This window comes from Anas acuta, chromosome 27 (assembly GCF_963932015.1).
Source record: "Anas acuta chromosome 27, bAnaAcu1.1, whole genome shotgun sequence".
NCBI classification, from domain to species: Eukaryota; Metazoa; Chordata; class Aves; order Anseriformes; family Anatidae; genus Anas; species Anas acuta.
In genome coordinates this window covers 4,884,454-4,903,996 of record NC_089005.1, presented here as the reverse complement: position 1 = coordinate 4,903,996, position 19,543 = coordinate 4,884,454, and the positions used below count along the sequence as shown (strand labels likewise).

The 19,543-nt window shown below is 38.6% G+C and overlaps 1 protein-coding gene across 1 annotated transcript; it reads left to right on the top strand.

The window, feature by feature from the left end:
• The first annotated feature begins 11,041 nt into the window (after positions 1-11,041).
• On the top strand, positions 11,042-18,446 carry BMP10 (bone morphogenetic protein 10). The gene is made up of 2 exons (XM_068662225.1): positions 11,042-12,132; positions 15,920-18,446. The coding sequence occupies exons 1-2, from the start codon at positions 11,799-11,801 to the stop codon at positions 16,861-16,863; spliced, it is 1,278 nt and encodes a 425-aa protein (XP_068518326.1). The 5' UTR covers positions 11,042-11,798; the 3' UTR covers positions 16,864-18,446.
• Positions 18,447-19,543: the final 1,097 nt, after the last annotated feature.

Genomic DNA, 19,543 nt, shown 5'->3' with positions numbered 1-19,543 from the left:
AGTGCTCGATTTGAATCAAGGTACCTTATCTTAAGTACTCAAGTCTTAAGTTATTGTCCATAGAGGAGGTGAGCAGGGCTTTGCAAAATTTCTTGTTTTGTATAAGAGAATGTCATGAGCCACGCCAGATATTTCAAGGCACATAATCCAGTTCTGATGGCCCATAAAACTGGGTGTGATTTTGATTGACCACTAGATGGCAAATTGTTACAGTAATCTCGACAGCTAAATTTTTTTTTTTTAATTACGATCTGAGTCTAGGATTGTTACTAGGTGAGAGCTTGTTCTTGCTGTGCTAGTGAAAACACTGATTAAGTGCAAACCATAAGACAAGAATAAAATAAAATGAATCCCTGTCAACCTGAGACATGTTCCTCAGGAAGAAAATGCTGGGTCAGATTGCAGGAGATTAGAATTCTTTCTTTCAGATTTCCAAACCACTGTGATTTTTGTTTTCATGTGCAATTATGCCCCATTTTTTGACTAAATTAATTTTTCTCTTTCTCATAGTATTTGTCATTTCTTCTCTTTACAATATATATACACGTATCCCTTTATCTAATAAAGCATTACGTTTGTAGAAGGTTTACTAATTGGACTTCAAAACATTCCAGAAATGTAAATAGCAAAGATTCACACAATTAAGTGAAATCTTTTTCTGTTTCTGAACAGGGATACAGCAAAGGATGTAAGATAAATCTGACAAATGCCAATGACACACTAACCATGAGCCCAGGTAAGGGGGGGAAGCCCCAAAACTCCTGTATCCCCCTTACCTCCTTCTTGTCTTCTCACCCCTGTTGTCACCAGGTGAAATCTAACAAACCTCATCCTGCCATCTGCCTCTGCTCTTCCTGCTTGGCTATGATCCTCCCTCAAGCATAAATATTCCACAGAAGAATTCTTCACTCTTGCTTGTTTTTGTTTGTTTGTTTTTGTTTTGTCTTTTTTTTTTTCTTTTTTTTTTTTCTTCTTTTTTTCTTTTCTCTGCTTTGCTTTGCTTTGCTTTGCTGGAGAGGTAGCCAGGGGAGAAAGTGGGCAGGCAGGCTGGCTGGCGTTCTGTATCCAGGTCTCTATTCCTTGCAGGCAGGTCCAGCTGTTCTGGTGCTCATCATGGCCATACCATGTACTGTTTTTAGCATCTCTCTTCCTATTCTGCAATTTTTTTCCTTTGCTCTTTTTTGCAGCTCAGTGAGAGGTAGACAGACTCATGTGACTTGAAAGTTCCCACTTTATTTAGTATTCTGAGGGCGTGTATAAAGAGAGTAAGGTGAAACTGAGTTGGGTCCTGTAATTTATCCAACTATTTCTTGTTGGATAGAAAAATTGATGTATCATATTGACCCATTTGTGGCCATGCTCCAACTGGGGAAAGTACCCTTTAAAAATTATCCTGCAATTGCTGGTACTAGGATGAGAGCTGATGAGGGAATATAATGGAGGGTAGAGGGGTAAAGCAGTGCAATGAGTTTTTCTGAGGAGGCTGTTATGGTTTTGATGGCTTCCAGGACAGCCCAGACTATAGAGGCAGCTAAGGTCTTTATTTGTTTGCAGGCTGTAAATCCAGCCCAACAGTTCCTGAGTAGGACACAAAATATCTACCCATCACATACACGTTGTGATTGCCACCATGCCAGCTGCTGTGGAGTTTCCCCTTTCTACTGCTGTCACCATTGTACAGATGATCAAATAGCAATTGGAAGGCATTTAAAAATATGCTTAACTTGAGACGTAAGGACTTTAAGGCTTGACCCAACAGTGGTAGCCACTAACCCTTTCCATCCCTTGTGATAGGAAGCAGGGGCTGTTTTCACTTAAAGAAGCTCTGTGAATCAGAAATTTGCCCTGAGCACACCAGGAGGTGTTTGACAGCATCATATTAAGCAATGTCCCTGGGTGCAATATACTGAGAGCTGAGCCAGGGCACTCTGCCACTCATTCCAGATAAGCAGAGCCCTTTAACACCAGGGACTGTGAGGGGCTTGTTCCATGCTCTCAATAAGATAAGCTGCCATCCGCGCTTCACAAGACACTCCTATCTGCCAAGCCGCTCTGAGAAAAACTGGGAGATGTGCAGCATGATTTAAAGCACATTACAAACTCCTACAAGCTGCAAACCTAAATGTGGGGGTCTTGTGAATCAAAAGTGAGGAAACACCAGAAGTGTGGGATCCTTCAGACAGAAGAGTGTTTATGCACAGCTCATAGATGTTAAACAGCTGTGAAGGAGATAACACAACAAGAAGGATAGAATTGTCAGTACAAAACTCTAAAAAGTGGAAGAATCATTAAAAATTCTCCAAATAAAATGTATTTTCATGATCCCGAGCATCACAACTGTTAGTACAGTTTAATTAGTACCTGAAAGGGAGAGGTGTCTTTTTATGCACACACTGCCACTAGAATGGACTCAAACTGATGGGACTGCTAATCAGAAAACAATTTATGTATCAATAAGGAAAGCATCCTGGCTATAATTGCTTATAGCAGTTGCCTAGGGGCTCTGATTTTCACCACCCATTGTGTTTTGTTTTGTTTTTGTTTTAAGTTGTCAAGATAAAGTCACATTTTTAATATGACATTTAAATTTGAGAAGAATTAGTCTTTCACTTTTTTGTTGGTCTTGTAAGATTTTTTTCAGGTGAGGAAAATCAGCAGTTGTGAACTGAGCTATTAGCAGCATTTGATGAAATTTCTAACTAATGCTAATATGTATGTGTGTATTCTGAGCATCCTAAACAATAAAGTTGCAGAAGCCAAACTAAAATCAATAGCAGATAAGCAAAACCTATGCAATTATACCTGGGCTATACAGAAGTTCTTTCCTTTCAGAAAAGTAGACTGTATGTCAAAAACTAATATTTAATAATATTTTGCTCTTAATTTTTTGGACTTTTGCATAAGAAAGAATGCCTCCAAAACAGTTTTTCCCAGCCTTTCTTTGGTAGTTTTGGCAACAAAAAGCCATGAGTTTAAACATTCTGGAAGGTTTCCCCATAAGGAATGTAATCATTACCTTTTTCTTCTGCACTAAATATGATAAGTATTTAAAACATTTTTTTTTCATTCATTTGCTGATAACCAGCCCATACAGAAGGCAAAACACCATAGAGTCTAGGAGGACAAGCTCATATTTGGAATTTTTGCTGTGTTTGAAGTGAAAATAAAAAGTGCTTCTACATAGTTTCCTTTTCTTTTCTTTTCTTTTCTTTTCTTTTCTTTTCTTTTCTTTTCTTTTCTTTTCTTTTCTTTTCTTTTCTTTTCTTTTCTTTTCTTTTCTTTTCTTTTCTTTTCTTTTCTTTTCTCTTTTTTTCTTTTCCTTTAAAAAAGTGGAAAAGAGAATTTGATATTCAGTTGCATGACAAACATAACTGAGAAAGGCTGCTGACCATCCTAATTTATCTGTTGTAATTCAAATCAGCAGATTACAGAAACTGAAATGTTAATTTTAATTCTTCCAATTTTTAAGGATGGAGTTAGACAATTTTTGTTTGTTTGTTTTTGTTACTGAATCAGTCTCTTCTACTGTCACATAAAACTTAACTTTCCTTTTTGATCCCAACTCTAACATAAGACAAACAGAATTTTGTTTCATTTTTTCTCATGTTTTGTTAAGGTGAATACAAGCTCTTGGCTTTGTAATTACCATCTCGCACTGAGATATCAACAAACTACACAAAAATATTCCATCTCTGCTTAGTTGTTGATTAAGTAATTTTGAGTTATTAATCAAAATAATTTCTGGTGAACAGATCCTGTTTTCTTCAAATCCATTGTTCCAGATTAAAAATCTATAATTCCAAAAACCAGGGACAGGATATATTTAGTCATTGTTCCCAGGAGCTTTGTCCTTTTAGGGCTTTGGAAGTATTTAAATGGAGTTGTCATTAAGGAGAAGAATGTTATTCCTCAAACAGTCCACTTGGACATAGCTGACAAAGGGGAACAACTTGGGAGATTTCTGTAAAGTTTTGTTCAGGAGTCTTGCTTTTGTCAGTGTCACTGAAGCTGCTCAGAGGGTTGCCCAAAGTTTAACACCCGCATGAATCCAAAGCTTCACAAAATAACTGGATTGTGAGAGAAGGAATTTCAACAATGTAAAATTAAAACTTTCTCTTGACCTTTTTCTATTAAGCTGCGCTGTGAAGCAAGTACGATAAGAAACCAGCAGAGTCAAAACTTTTAGTATTAAACAGTGTGCCTACTCTGCTGTTCATTAGCATTACGATACAATCAGGTTCTTTATGAAGATCTTAGATATTGATTTCGTTTCCACTGTGTCCCACTGGATTTGAATTGTTGGCCTAAACAAAATGTGTGAACTTTAAAGGTACTAAATTTTAAATGACCTTTTTGTAGTATTTAGAGCCTCCATCTGTGTATACCCAGATAATGGGAGGGGAGACAAATCAATAGATTTCTTGAGGTGTCCCCCATCTCATAAATGATATAAGCAAATGTTTATCTTAGTGTTCCTTGAAATACTTATGCTCATGGAAACATTTTGATCACCTGTGTTGATGTGTTTTAAAGCTTGGCAGGAAAAAAGATTAAATGCTGAAATGTACAGAAGCAGATGCAAAAGCAAGGGGCTGCATTGTCTTTCTCATGTAAGGATCTAAGAATTTTCTGTGTATCATTCTCTCACTACACAAGACTAAGCTATGTGCATGCCTGCATGCTAGCACAAATTTTCAATTACATATAAAGAAAATCCAATCACACTGGAAAATGGTAGCTTATCCAAATAGCGCTCAAGGAATTAAGCACACGGGGAGCTGGGATTCACAGTAAAAATGAAGCCACATGCTTGCAGTGAATTTGCTACATACAGCTGACAGGACACTGACAAGAAGGCAATGTCCAGCTATTTCCAGTCCTCTTCTTTCTGTTTCAGTTACTCAGGCTTTGTGCCAGCTTGAAAAATCTCTGCTTATCAGTATTTATCTGTACCACCGCATGGCCAATGACCTGCCACTAAGACCAGATTACACTAGTGCAAATGCACAGTGATGGACTCCCTTCCTAGTGCCTGGAGCTTTTGCCACCTCAGCAGGAAAAACAGAACAAAAAAATGGAATTGACAGCAGTCATGCAGTTTGTCTGTATGTTCTACTTGTTAGTGTGTCCCCCAGCCTTTTTACTTGCATGGAAATAGCTAATGAAGATGAAATGCCACTGACTTCCCTTATAGAGTTATTGATGTGCATTTCAATATTGTCTCCAACAGGTCACAAGTAGATTGTGTTACACAGCCTAAATAGTTCCCTTCTGTTGTGGCTGCACATGTCTTTCCTTCTTCTCTCTGTTTTCTTTTCTTTTTCTCCATCACTCTGGTTTTAACACATTGCTACACCTCTCTCATCCCACTCTTTCTTTAAATAATATCTTTCCAATTTCCAGTGCCATCTGAAATCAGAACAGGGAGCTGCTGGGGAACAGCCCATTTATGGAAAGAAAATCCAGAGCAGCCATGAACCGAGGCATACAGGAACAAGGACTCAGGCAGATGCAGGAATGGAAACTAATTTTAGTTATTCCATTGCAAGCTCATCACACTGTCAGTGTCACACTCTTCTTTATCTACCATATCACATCCAACAATTGCCTCATGCCACAGCTATCTCCTGACAGAGACAATTGTGGGCCATATTCGTAATAATTTTGTGTCTGTATTTTGGAAAATTTCAAATCATATGCTGGGATGCTTGCTAGAGTATATTAGCTTGCATTACTCTCCTACTTCCCTAAAATGGCATATATGTCAGTAATGTCCTGATTAGAGAGCAGCTTTGAACCAAAACCCCTGCATTTATAGATTGAAGATGTGCTCAGCAGGAATTTTGAAAATTTCCAAACAAGATGTCTTATGTTGATTCAGTCTGAATGTTGACATTTGATCGAAGTGTTGTGATAGAGATACGTTATACCTCTTAACATCATGCAGTGGAAAAATATGTGGGCTTTTTTTAGATTTATCTGTGTTTTTAAGGGGTGATTAACATCACCAAAGGCAATGTTTTTTGTTTGTTTGTTTGTTTGTTTGTTTGTTTGTTTCCATTAAAACACATCCTTTCTCCTTTATTAATGCTGTATTACTTAATGGGCAAAAGAAGTCATGTGTTTGAGAATGAGAACCCTCTTTGTCATTTAGAAAAGACTCTCAGGCTTATTTTTTTCTCAAAGGTTCTAGCACAGAAACAAAATTCCCCTTGTGCTATAATGCAAATCTTGCAAGAGCAAGTTGGGGAGGACCAGGGGGTATTTTCTTGTGCCAGAGCAGGGCATTGCATTTTGAATTCCAGAAATGGAGGCACAATTGATGACTCAAAGTTGTTTGAAAAATTTTCTTCTATGAAACAAGGATACATCCATTTTGTTATCCTCTCCTTCTTTCTTCTTTATATACAGTATACATTCTTGCATGACAGATTTATTTTTTCTTATGTATTATACATGCAAAAATGGAAATGTTCCATGACAAATAAACTTGAAGCTTAAATGAAAACTGTAAAGCTGCTCAAGGTCATAGGATACTGGAAATGTCCAATATTTGTTTGTTTTCCTGTGTCTACAGCCCTCAATATGGGGATTTGAAATTACAGTTTAAAGATCTATAAGAAAAGTCCCTAAAAGACCATACTGGTTGCAAAGCCTTCCCTTGTGAAATCTGAAATAAAAAGCTCTTACCTCCATATTCCAGCCCAAATTTTACCTGTGATATTTATATTCATTTATAAGCACAGCAGGCAATATCTTAATATCCTTCCCCTATCCAATAGATGATTTATTTAACCAGGTATTTTTTCTTCAAGTATCTCTCTTCACATACTACCAAACAAACAAAGTAACTAAAGAGTAATCCTTAAGGAATATTTGGTTTTCAGCAATGCTCCTATATTTATACCACAATCAATTACATTCCTTTCTTCTACTGAAAACTTAATCTCTTTGGGTTTTCTTTTATATGTTTTCTGAGTGGTCTTTTCAATAGAATCTATTCAAAAAAAGAATCAGGGAGAAGGAGTAAAAATAGAAAAACAAAACAAAACAAAACAAACAAACAAACAAAAAAACAGATTTATTCATGTTCAAAAAAACTTAACATCAAATAAAATTGGATTGCAAATCTTATGAAAATTTGTTAAGTTATGCATTACTGAACCAAAATCCAGTTGACTGAGTTTACATGTGGAAAAATTACATGTGACATCTTGTAACTAATTGGCAAGCTTTCTGTTGTATTCACTGAGGAACCATTTAAGTCACAAAAGCCCAGGACACGTAAGCAAACATTAAACACTTTCTCTTGGAAAAAGTTCCACATCCCAACACTTTCTGAGTGTGTTAGTGAGAGCAGGTTTTTCTCCATGCTGAAAATCAGACTAAGGAAGGGTAAGGATGCTTAAAAACCACTTCACATTCTTTTTTCCCAACTTCCTCTTACTCAGAGGAGCATCACACCATTTCAGTCATGGTGTATCGTCAGCCTTGGCACTTCGTAAAGCTCTGCTTCACTTTCTAGGCTTTCAGCGCTGAGCTTGCTTCACACATTCCTGTTCAAACCCCTGCTCTTCTGCTGCCTCTTGACAGAAGAAGCCATAGAGGCATCAGCTTGGAGGGAGCTGCATGGTGCCTGAGATTAGAGTCTATTTTGGAGACCTACAATCTTCAGGACTGACCCTTTCGACAGCTGAGCTGTTCCCAGGAGTTGCTGCATAGCCTTGGCTACCACGGTGTCAACCGCGCTCACGTTCTTGCCTGAGCTGTGAATGGCACTCACATAGCACTGTGAGTGTGAATGGCCCTCTCTCTGCTGATCTCCTCCAGGCCTCATGGCATGAGAATGGAGAGTGTCCAATCTACAGTGCCATCTTCACCAGCAGCCAGCTCGAACAGGAAGGGCGAGACATAAATTAAACGATGCCATAGTTGCACTGAATATTGTTCTTAGACTATTGCAAAGGCTAAGATTTCCATTAGCTACATTTTCCCACGTACTACTTCAAATTCTCTGGGGAAAAGAACCCAAATTTCCTAGGAATGAAGGCCAAGAAACCTTTCTGAAATGGGGTCATCAGTTTTGCTGCAAAATTTTAAAACAATTATACAGTAATACCTATTAATGTTCTCTCTCTCCATCTACCTCAGTTAATCTGTTTAGCATAGACTTCTTGAGGGTAGTTTCCTTTTCAGGATACTTATTGTACAAGTAAATTGTACATGTGAAAAAAAAAGACCAAACCTCTTAATTTCAGTGACATGAAATAAAGCCATTCTGTTAAGTATTTCAACTGGGAGAAAAAAAAATAAAAAAATAAAAAAAATAATAAAAAAAAATCATGTTAAATTAATCAGCCTAAAACCTAGGGAAACAGGAAGCTGCTCTTCTATCAGATGTACTCTATGGGTTCTCCTCATTTGGCAGATCCCCAGCAGGGTCTAAATTGAATAAGCTAAGAAACTCAGTGAAAGCTGACTTGTATATAACACAGCAGGCTGCATTGCCTTTCAGTATGCTATTGTTCAAGGAGTTATCAAAACAAGAGTGGAAATGCAAAGACAGCTGGAATGTCTGAGCAGTGATAACGCTTCTCATGAGCCACTGAATCAAGATGACATATTTGTGGGTTAAGGAATTTATGTCAGATCACTGTGTGCACAATACATTTTACTTACATATTTATATCTACAGGGTGTGAACTTACAGATTCACAGAAAATGTCTGGACTTAGTAAGGCTTAGAGAGGTCAGTAGCCCAGCCTCTGCTCCAAGGCAGTGTCAGCTCTGCTTATGTCACTGCCAGAGCAGTTACAGTAACGTTCATTTTTGTCACCCAGCAAACCAAATCTGTACAGCAGGCTGTTTTAAACTGTAGGAAAGTGGAGTGAACATAGAAAAACTCATCTGGCTGTAGAATTGTTCAATTAACAGAATAACAGAAAGGAGACTTTGACTTAATGCATGCCTAAGGCTCACTCCTCAGAATCACCAGTGTGATTCAACCTTTAGCTCTAAAGCTCACAGAAAACTCAAAACCCTCCAAATTGAGCCCTATAATGCTGTAGATCCCAATGCCTACAAGCTCTGAAAGGCATATCTCTGCTTGCTGTTGCCTATGCGTTCAAGCTGTTATTCATGCTTGTCTGAGAAGGAAAACCAGATATGAGCAAGCACGAAGGATAAGGCCATATGCTGTGAAGTGCTAAGAAGATTCAGCACCTGTTGCCTTCTACCAAGCAGGAGCTCCTACAAAATGCTTACACCCTTCATGGAAAAATATATACTATTATATATACAAAGTCAGTGCATTTCTGAAATTAATATTTACGTATAAAAAGCACCTTTTGAAACCACTTTTCTAGGTACTATTGCTTTCATAGCAAATGTACTACCTGTTCACCTGCCTATGACAAGCCATCAGAGATCTCCTTTTACGGTAGCCAGTTACGGTACTGAAGAAAAGAGTTAGGGCTGTATTCCCTGACTCTTTTCTCACAGTTTTCATTGTTAATCTCCCTTCCTACAGCCATATGGACTTTAGCTCAGCATAGTCAGGTGATGAATCACAAGCAAGAAGGCTGTGCTTTTCTTTTTAAGTTAATTAACGTAACTGACATCAACTCAGCTCCAAAATTTCCCTAAGTTTTTCTGTGCTTATCTCTAGAAAGCCACAATATTCAGAGAAAGTCTTTGATAAGGCTGAAGAGGATTTATCGATAAGCTTGTACATATAACCATGAAATCCACACTGGGCTCTAAATTAATCTTCCTAAGCTCAAATATAAACTTCCAATGCAGCTAAGCAGTAACAGGGACCTTGATAATGTGTTTTGGTTTTACTATCAAGTTTCGCGTGCCTAGAAGGAGAAAAGCTGAATAAAGCAAGGTTAAAAGGCCTAGCAGATGTACCTGACATCAATACCATACATGACTTTGACAATGATATTAATATTTATGAAAAAAAAAAAAATAAATAGAGAGTATTACTTTAAATAAGCATGGCTTGAGTATCATTCTAAGTAAGTCAGCTGGAGTTGTGGCCATTTCTGCCAGTGATAGATTTGGGCTATTGAAGAAGGAAGAAAGTTGCAGATATGGGGTAACAAATCACTGGACATGCTTAGCCAGAATGGAAAAGCAGAGTCCAGAAAAATCAACAAATAGCTTAGGTTTACTCTTTGGTAAAGCTCTTATTGGCAGCAAAACTTTGCAGTGGTAATGAGAAGAAATGTCTCTTCACCTTGAAGATGTCTACTAGATAGGAACTGAGCTCAGGCCCTGTAGCCAAAACAAGACCACTTTGAAAAAGTCTGAACAACGAAGTGATTTAAGTGGTCGATTTTATATAACAACTTGCTCAAGAAAACATACATATTCTTTATATGTACGATGCTCACATTTTGTTGAAATTTGCACATTAGCCACTAAAAAACTTTAGCACACCTTTTTGGCAAAAACTTTTCCAGATACCCCACATTGTACCTCTGAGCTATTTGAAGTCATGCAAAGGTGAATAATTAAGTCACTAGTCTGTTGGCCTTTGTGCATTTTCAATAGTTTTTGGATAGTGTTGTGACTAAATAAAAGGTAACTGTAACCTATAACCTCCCAAGTCAAATATGTAAGATGTGAAAGGAAGAACAGATTTTCTTTACTTTCTCTGTTTCTGAGCATTTATATGGCACATGGCACTGAGCACTAGCATTCAAGCAATGGTAATGTTCAGATCAGGAAAGAGTGTTTTATAGCAAAAATAAGCATATTTGCTGGAAATAAAATAAAATAAAATAAAATAAAATAAAATAAAATAAAATAAAATAAAATAAAATAAAATAAAATAAAATAAAATAAAATAAAATAAAATAAAATAAAATAAAATAAAATATGAAATAAAATAAAAGTCCTTTATCACTAAACAACACAGTGCCTTATGCATGCAATATGGTGCCTGCATAAAAAAAGAGGGCTCAGTTTTACAGGCCATGCTCTGATCTTCCCTGACTCATATTCACTGTCTTCAAAGTGCTTCTCCCAGTGAAGCCCTTGCAAAGCACAGCTTTATAGCTGCAATATGAGAAACCCTCCTCACCTAAATATCTTGAGCTCACATGCTTCTCTGCATTCAGGGCCTTGTGACCCCAGAGTTGCTGTAGTACCAGCAGCTCCCCTCCTGTGCTGCAAACGCACAGAAGAATGGACCTTTTCCCAGAGAAGTTCCTTTAGAACTGAAATTTTAAAACTTATTTTTATATTAGTTTTTAAAAAGCTAGATTTGTTACCTTAAAGGAGCTATTCTTTGCCCTTGGTGCAAAATTCATAGGTTTCAGTAGAGGCTCTGTAGAATTAACGTTAGCTTGAAATCTGTGTGGATGAAATTGTTCATGCGCGCCAAAGGAAGTCAGCTACCAGGAGGCAGAAAGTAAGGGCAGTTCCTCTCCGAGGAGAAACTTGTCCTATCTCTTAGTGTCCTAGCGCAAATGTTTACAAAACGCTCATTAAGGGAAAGGGGATTGCAAGATAGCAACAAATCTGGTGAACAGCTTACACTACATGAGATAAGAGAGGCAAGGCGACCATAGAAGAGAGCAAGCCATATCCAATTACTGAGACCTGGTTTTGGGGAGGGGGAAGGGGGAGAGAGAGGACGGATCACAAGTTTCAAGACAAGAGCTTCCAAACTTGTCATCTCCCTGTGACACATGCGGCGTATAACCCAGGGGATAAAACCGCCACTTAGCCCACACGAGAGCTAGAGCTTGTTGAGTGTGGTTGGAGACTAGAGTGAAGCCAAAGTCATGGATTCTGTAGTCCTCCAGCTGTGGGCTGTCCTCTGTCTTTTGGTTCACCTTGCTGCTTGCAGTCCCATCCTGAGCTTGGAGCACTCTTCCCTGGAGGAAGACGTGCCTCTTTTTGATGAGATCCTCTCCGAGCAGGATGGTGTTGATTTCAACACGCTGCTTCAGAATATGAAGAATGAGTTCCTGAAGACATTGAACCTCTCTGACATTCCCCTGCATGAAACAGCCAAGGTGGACCCACCAGAGTACATGCTAGAGCTGTACAACAAGTTTGCCACTGATAGGACATCTATGCCATCCGCAAATATTATTAGGAGCTTCAAAAATGAAGGTAAGATATGTGCATCTCTAGAGGAAACAAATAGAAATAAGCACCCCTGTAGTCAACATGAAATGTATTTACCAGGCTTTGAGCAGGAACTGCACTAAGGGGAAAAATTGCCATTCAGTGAGGCCACCATCGGAAATAGACAACTAATACTGTATGTACCAATGTAAGCCAGATACTACTTGCTGCAAGGTAGATCCCTTGTCCTTTGCTTTTGAGATTGTAAGGTTTGGGGGAAGAAGATGTTCCTTTAGTGTTTCTATAGCACTAACCATAATTTGGGTACATTTTCATTATCCCTAGAATGACACCCATCTTTTGCAATTATCTGCCTGATTTTCAACTGGATACCTTCATTAATATTTGAAATTAAGGCAATAAATTGTTTTACACAGTATTCAAATGTGCAGTATTTTCATATTGAGAGCGTAACCAAATATGGCTTTCTGTTAATATCCTCTCGTGATTGATCTTCACAGGATTCATCATGATTTCTTCCTTTGACATCTGAGCATAGTTCAGAAAACATACATGAAGCAGAATTTTGGATAACGCTTAAGTTTTACTTTAGGGAAGCAGGATATTTTCTATTAATAAATAAATAAATAAATGTTTCTGCTTCAGCATCTCCCCTCAGTTCAGCAAGGTCAAGATAACATTTCAGTTCTGACATTCAGTAACTTGTCAATAGCTATTTGCATCATTACAGGTTTTACAGGTAAAAATGTTTTTCAGCTAACTATTTCCAAATACCAGTTATTCCATTTGGCTTAAAGCACAAGTGTTTTAATTATTTTTAACTACTTAGAGATATATGCAACTATTCAAACTGCCATGGGAGTTCTCTCCTACTTCACCAGTGTAATTAATGAAGTATATCAGGTAATATAGTTGGGTTTTTGTTTGTTTGTTTGTTTCTAATATTTGCAATTTAAAAATAGTGAAGTATAAGGAGAGGCGGTGCACAAGTTATTTCAGTTTGGCAACACAGATGCGAGGAGAAAATCAGCTCTGTTCTACTCTGTTCTGTCATTCTGCCAGGCCCAAACACTCCTTATTGGCAACATGTTTATGGTTCGTAGAGGCACTGCATTGTGGTTTAAATCTTCTTTATGTATTCTTTTCTCCATTGTGGAGGAATTTATTGAAGGATTAATGGCACACCAATAACACCCACTGGTGAACTTTTATTCCTTGCAAGAGCTGTGCCTGTCGCTTTGCATCAGCATAAATGCAGATATATGCTGGAATGCCTATTGTTCTTTTCTCGTTTTGCATTATTCAGAAGAAATAAATGTGATAAAATTTGGCAAGTAAACTATGCTGAACAATAAAATACAATGTGGTTTAGTGATATAAATCTGAAATTATTCCAGTGGCAAGACCAAAATTCTTTCTGATTCACAGCACTGAAAACTCTACAGACTGACCTTTTCTCGAGTAATACAGGTAGTGGTTCACAGTTCTGTGCCTTTCTGTAAGCATCACGTTCAACGCCTTTTTCATCGTTGCAAAAGTTCTGTACAGATAGAGTAAAGTTAGTGTAACTGTCTGTCATTTCATTTTTTCTTCCACCTCTTACGATCCAAAACAGCAAGATGCAAAGTGAGGCTTCTGATGTTAAAACAGATTCATAAGCACATGAATTAAGGTAGTGATGCAATTAATGCGCATGTATTTTTTTTTTTTTCTATCTTGAAAGTCTGTGAAACTGGGAACAATTCTTTCATGTCAAAATAACTTTTTTTTTGATAGAGAAACAAATTACTTGTAGTGGTCAAGACAATAGAAATGGATTATCCCATGGAATTTTTTGTTCACCTGCTTACTGAAAACTGGCAGTAATGGTATTTTCATTACTATTCATTGATTCCTATATTAAATTTGTTATTGTTATAAAGGTGTTATAACATATTGCATGGCTGGAAGTAGTTCTTTGTTTTAACCCATGCATAATGTCTCCATTGCAAATGGGGCTGTAATATTCTATCTGTTCTTAAAACTTGAGGGAAATTTTAAGGAAAATTTTTCTTTTCCTATGGACTCCAGATCACTCTTCCTGATCCTACTATTGGTAACAATAAGGTATTTCATCCCATGGGCTTTTTAGTTAAAGTGCAAAGTCACATTCTGACTTACACATGAACACTTTTCTTGCCCTGCTAGTGCTTACCCATGTTCTTACATGTGGGGTAGCCTTTCCCTCCATCCTAGCGACTTGCTCGTGCTCATTTTCTGTATAGTCAGGTGGCTTTTCTCCACCCCGTAGTCATCTGTAATGACTTTTTGCTTTAGTATGCCAAGGTCAAGGAAATCCCGACAATTACTCCATTTCTTCCAGTATAGAGATTAAAGCTAAGCATTCCTGTGCTTGAATAGCATTACCTTCAGCTCTCCTACCCTGTGTAATGTGTTCCTACCCTGGTGCAGTGCAGAGTGTATCGGCTCCCAGCATATCAATAAACAGGTAGAGAGATGCAATCAGAATGGCACCTTTTTTTTCTTTTTTTTAATGGATGGATGGATGGATGGATGGATGGATGGATGGATGGATGGATGGATGGATGGAAAGGAAGGAAGGAAGGAAGGAAGGAAGGAAGGAAGGAAGGAAGGAAGGAAGGAAGGAAGGAAGGAAGGAAGGAAGGAAGGAAGGAAGGAAGGAAGGAAGGAAAAGAAAAAAGAAAAAGGCAGGTGCCTCAAAACCTTCTTCATGTCAGTAGGACAGCTCATGTGCTTAAGTTAACTGCTTGCTTAATTGCACTGATGGAGCACGGCCAATACTTGCAGATTCATCAGTGTCCCTTTTCTACAAACATCAAAACTGGAGAAATCAGACATGAAGATAGTAGTAGATCACAATCAGTTTGCCTCTGCAGAAATGTTACGCATAGAGTCTATGTCCTAATCTGTCTTCTGAGTTACAAGTAGACAGCATAGTAATTCAGCAACAAATACATAGTCGTTAGCTAAGATTCGGGCATTGCATGAAGAAATGCATATTGCCTATGTATAAACAAACAACACAGATAGGACAGACAGTCTGAATGACAAGCAGATATTATGTTCTTCTTATATGTGTTATTAACTAAAGCTGCCAAAAGTGCCTGACTCAGTACAGCTGTTTGACTTTGCTCACTTGAAACCCATTGAGTCTGTAGCAGGATTTCTGTTGATTGGCAGCTCACTTTGAGTGTTTGCTGCCTGTTCTTCCTAACCAGGAGCCTTTACAGTTTCCCAAGAGACTTTTCCCCCCTTTGTGATTGTCTCTCTCCATTGGTGAGGGATGTTTCAGTGGAAGGGAATAGTTGCTAGCATGGAAACTTTAAGCAGACCAAGACACAGCCTGCTGTTCTTGCATATGCAGCTTATCTGTCTCATGTTCATTCCAGTGCCATATCCTTCTTCCCTTCTCTTACACTGGCTGTTTTTCCTCATTTGTTAAGCAAGTACCACAACAACCTAGAATTGGTATCATTTCAGTATTAGGCAACACATTTTTAACATGTATTCTCTCCAGGTGACAAGGAAGTCCCTGGGAGGCATGGTAGCAGAAAAAAAATCTTTAAATCCAGGTTTATGGTCTTTATCATATCTACAATCTCTCTGTCTTTAGACTTGTAGAATGAAGTTGGCCTTTTTTCCAAGTACAGTTTTGGGAAATAATGAAAAAACACTCACCTGAAATTATTTCAGTGAAACCCAGCAAGGCAAAATCTGTCAGATGAACTTCAGTGCTTGTGTTACTGAATGTACTGACCCTTCTAAAATGCATGATCTTTGTCATTTCCAGATCCGTCTTCCCACCCAATTGGTATTACAGGAGTTCGGAAATACCCCCTTCTATTCAATGTGTCCATCCCTCACCATGAAGAAATCACCATGGCAGAGCTGAGGCTCTACACCTTGGTAGAACGGGACCAAATGCTCTATGATGGGCTCGACCGAAAGGTCACAATTTTTGAAGTGCTGGAAAACGGCCGTATGGGGGTAGGAGAAGAAAGAAAGATAGTGGCGCTGGCATCCAGACAGATCTATGGCACAAGCAGTGAGTGGGAGAGCTTTGAGGTCACTGAAGCCATCAGGCGCTGGCGAAGGGCAGGGCTGACCACGCACCGACTGGAAGTTCATATTGAGAGCAGGGAAGGGGAGGAGCAGAATGGAGAGGGGAAACTTGATATTGACATAAACTCTGAGGCTAAGCATGTGCCCCTGTTGATTGTGTTCTCTGATGACCAAAGCAATGACAAAAAAGAGGAGAAGCAAGAGTTGAACGAAATGATAGATCACGAGCAGCTCCTGGACTTGGAGAACCTGGAGGTTGGTAATTTCCATGGCCACCCTGGTGAGGAGGCACTGCTCCAGATGCGTTCCAACATCATATATGACTCTACTGCCCGAATCCGGAGGAACGCAAAAGGCAACTACTGCAAAAAGACTCCACTCTACATAGATTTCAAGGAGATTGGCTGGGATTCCTGGATCATCGCTCCAGCGGGATATGAAGCTTATGAGTGCCATGGAGTATGCGCCTACCCCTTGACAGAGCATGTCACACCAACAAAACATGCCATTGTCCAGACTTTAGTTCACTTAAAGAATCCCCAGAAAGCCTCCAAGGCCTGCTGCGTGCCCACCAAACTTGATCCTATCTCTATTCTCTACCTAGATGCAGGGGTTGTCACCTACAAGTTCAAATATGAAGGCATGGTGGTATCAGAGTGTGGCTGCAGATAGTAGCAGGGAACACATGCATAGGGGAGTGCACAGGGGAGGTATTTAATGATTCAGTCTGTAAATTTGTACATTTCAGATTTCTTATTTAATAAGGTTATTTAATGAGGCATGTACAGATAATTGTATGTTTCCTGTCATGGGGAATTGGCAAGTCATATGACTGTAGGAAATGTATATTTTGTTCCATTGCTTGCTTCTTGCTGTTCTTTGCTGCCCAAATTATGGCCAAGTTTCTCTTCATATCAGAGCACAGTGCAGATCACTGGGTTGTTTGGGTAGGCTCTTCACACCAGAAGGGGCACATTCAAATTCACAGAAATAAAGGCATATTTTTGTACTTTGTAAATATTGATTGGCATTTATAGAGTTTTCCAGAGCTGCTAAAATCATGGACAATACACTCCGAAATTTTTATTTGTGTGTAAAATCTTTATAAGGATCTTTATATGACCAGATTTTTCATTGAAAATTTATCTGTATAGATCTTACCTGATAAAACACATGCTCCTAAATCACTAAGGAACAAGACTTTAGACTTTTTTCTTTTTTTCTTAATCCTTTCTGTAATCTTTCCCTGTCTCAGTTAAAAGTAAAAGATCAAGGCAGGGATGATTTGGCATTTGGAGCAAAAGGGAACCATTCCTTTTCCCATCTTTCTTACTAAAGCAATGAGCCCAGGAGCAATGCCAGGTGTCTACAGTGCTCTGAAATGCAATGGCAAGAAATTCCCCCTGTGCATGTTTATTACAAAAGCACCCTGTGTAAAGCAGCACTGGCTTAGTTCCTTTAGCCATGTGCTGTCCCTCAAGGGTCAGAGTTTTGGTGGCAGAAATAAGAGCAGTAAATCTCTTGAATCCTTGAAATTGTACCAGTTTATACCAGTTACGAAACTAGTCCCCCCACCCAGTCCAATAAGCTACATACAAAACATCTGTTTAATTCAATTCAAATGGCCAAGTAGTATTGCACTGAGTCTGCACAAAGCTAGACAGAAAAGGAAACCCCTTTGCACCAGCTAGATAGAGAGGATATTTCCTTTATGTATGTGCTGAATTTGTCAATTCATAAAGGTATTGCCCCTTCCTCCCCCCCAAACTATATATGATGGAGTCACATGCCATGTTTCCTGCAGTCTTCTGCAACAAATCCTGTTGATAAGAAGGTGTCGGAGCTGAGAAACAATAGACCCGTCACTTTATTTATACTAAGCTGCAAATTTGTCAGATTCTTGGGAAAGTGTAAGTGACGCTGACTCTTTTAGCCTGTACCAGAGCCTACTGTACTGTCCCTGCATCTGTTTTACACTTTTAAGGGAAAGTTATCTTCACTGGAGGTGATAAAGGCCTTTGAAAGACTCACTATAGCACTTCATGGGAATGAACACAAAAGACATTATCATGCACCAACTAAAAACAATTTTCTGGTTTTCACACATACCTGTTTTCACACATACTCTTCTGTGCTTTCCATAATTTATTGACCTATTTATTGACTGCCTGCCTTTGTAATATAATGTAGAATACAGAATGTTTTATTTTTGTGCTTGTATGTAATCCCACTTGGATAAAAACCTTGTGCCGATACTATTGTGCATGTAATCTCTTTATTGAGTTGTGCTGCACAAAGATTGCAGTTGCTGATTTTTTTCTGCCTTAGATATCTCTAAATACTGTATACCACAGTTATCTCTCTTGCTTACAGAAGTGTTCGCTGCAATAATTTAAACAGCATTCTGGAGCATGTATGGTGTTGTTCAGTGTATAACAACTCTTGCAGTGGTGTCATTGCTTTAAGTGGTCAGCTATGTAGTTTATTGTAGAGTTATGCAGACTCCACTCTTGTGCTGCATGGTTCCAGATAGCGAGCTGTGCCACGAGGCTATATTACTTTACACCTGCTCAGGATCTCACCCTGCAAGTGGCTGACACTGCTCACAGACCTTTCCCCTGAGCTACCATGCAATCTTAGTTTGTAGTCAATGGTATGTTAAAAGAATTCGTAAGAGGTGTGATATTTTGCTCTGCTGACATGAACTGCTGCAGCCAACGGCTAAGTGTCACCACACAGAACCTTTTAAAACTATCCACAATTCCTATGAAGCCATTTGCCAAGACAAACCATTCGCCTTGTTAGGAGTGATAATCCAGCATTAGGGAGATAATCCGACATTTGCTTTTATCATCCCTTTTCTGCAACTGTTCCTGTGGCAGTGATCTGGCCAGCGTGCTTTTGTACTGCTGTCCTTTAACATTTCTGAGAAGCATGTAAGAGGATGTAGGCCTTAAAAATAATAAGTAACCCACTCTAATCACCCACAATCACTCTAAATTTCCCTGTGACCACATAGCAAATCGGAGTGGCTGCTTTCACACTCTTTTATTGTCACAGATGTTTTGTAACAGAGTAGATGGGATGCAGAGTATTATGGTATGGTGCAAATATGGGTAGGCATGGAGTTTTATCAGTGAAGAAACCTGCATGTATGAATGTAGAAATATCTAACGTACGTATTTAGTATTAGGTGTCAGCCAGCTTTTTAGTATTAGTAACTTTTCTTTATAATGAAACAATGATCAAAGGGGATTTTAGCCAGACTTTGTGAAGAAATGCAGTAAAGCATGAGCAGTAAAACAAGAATATCCTATTGTGCTATTTCAGGAGAAAACCAAGCATCTCTTGA

Coding starts and splice junctions, on each gene's coding strand:
- BMP10 (XM_068662225.1), top strand. CDS start 11,799: ATGGATTCTGTAGTCCTCCAGCTGTGGGCTGTCCTCTGTCTTTTGGTT. Junction 12,133..15,919: donor TAGGAGCTTCAAAAATGAAG/GTAAGATATGTG, acceptor TGTCATTTCCAG/ATCCGTCTTCCCACCCAATT.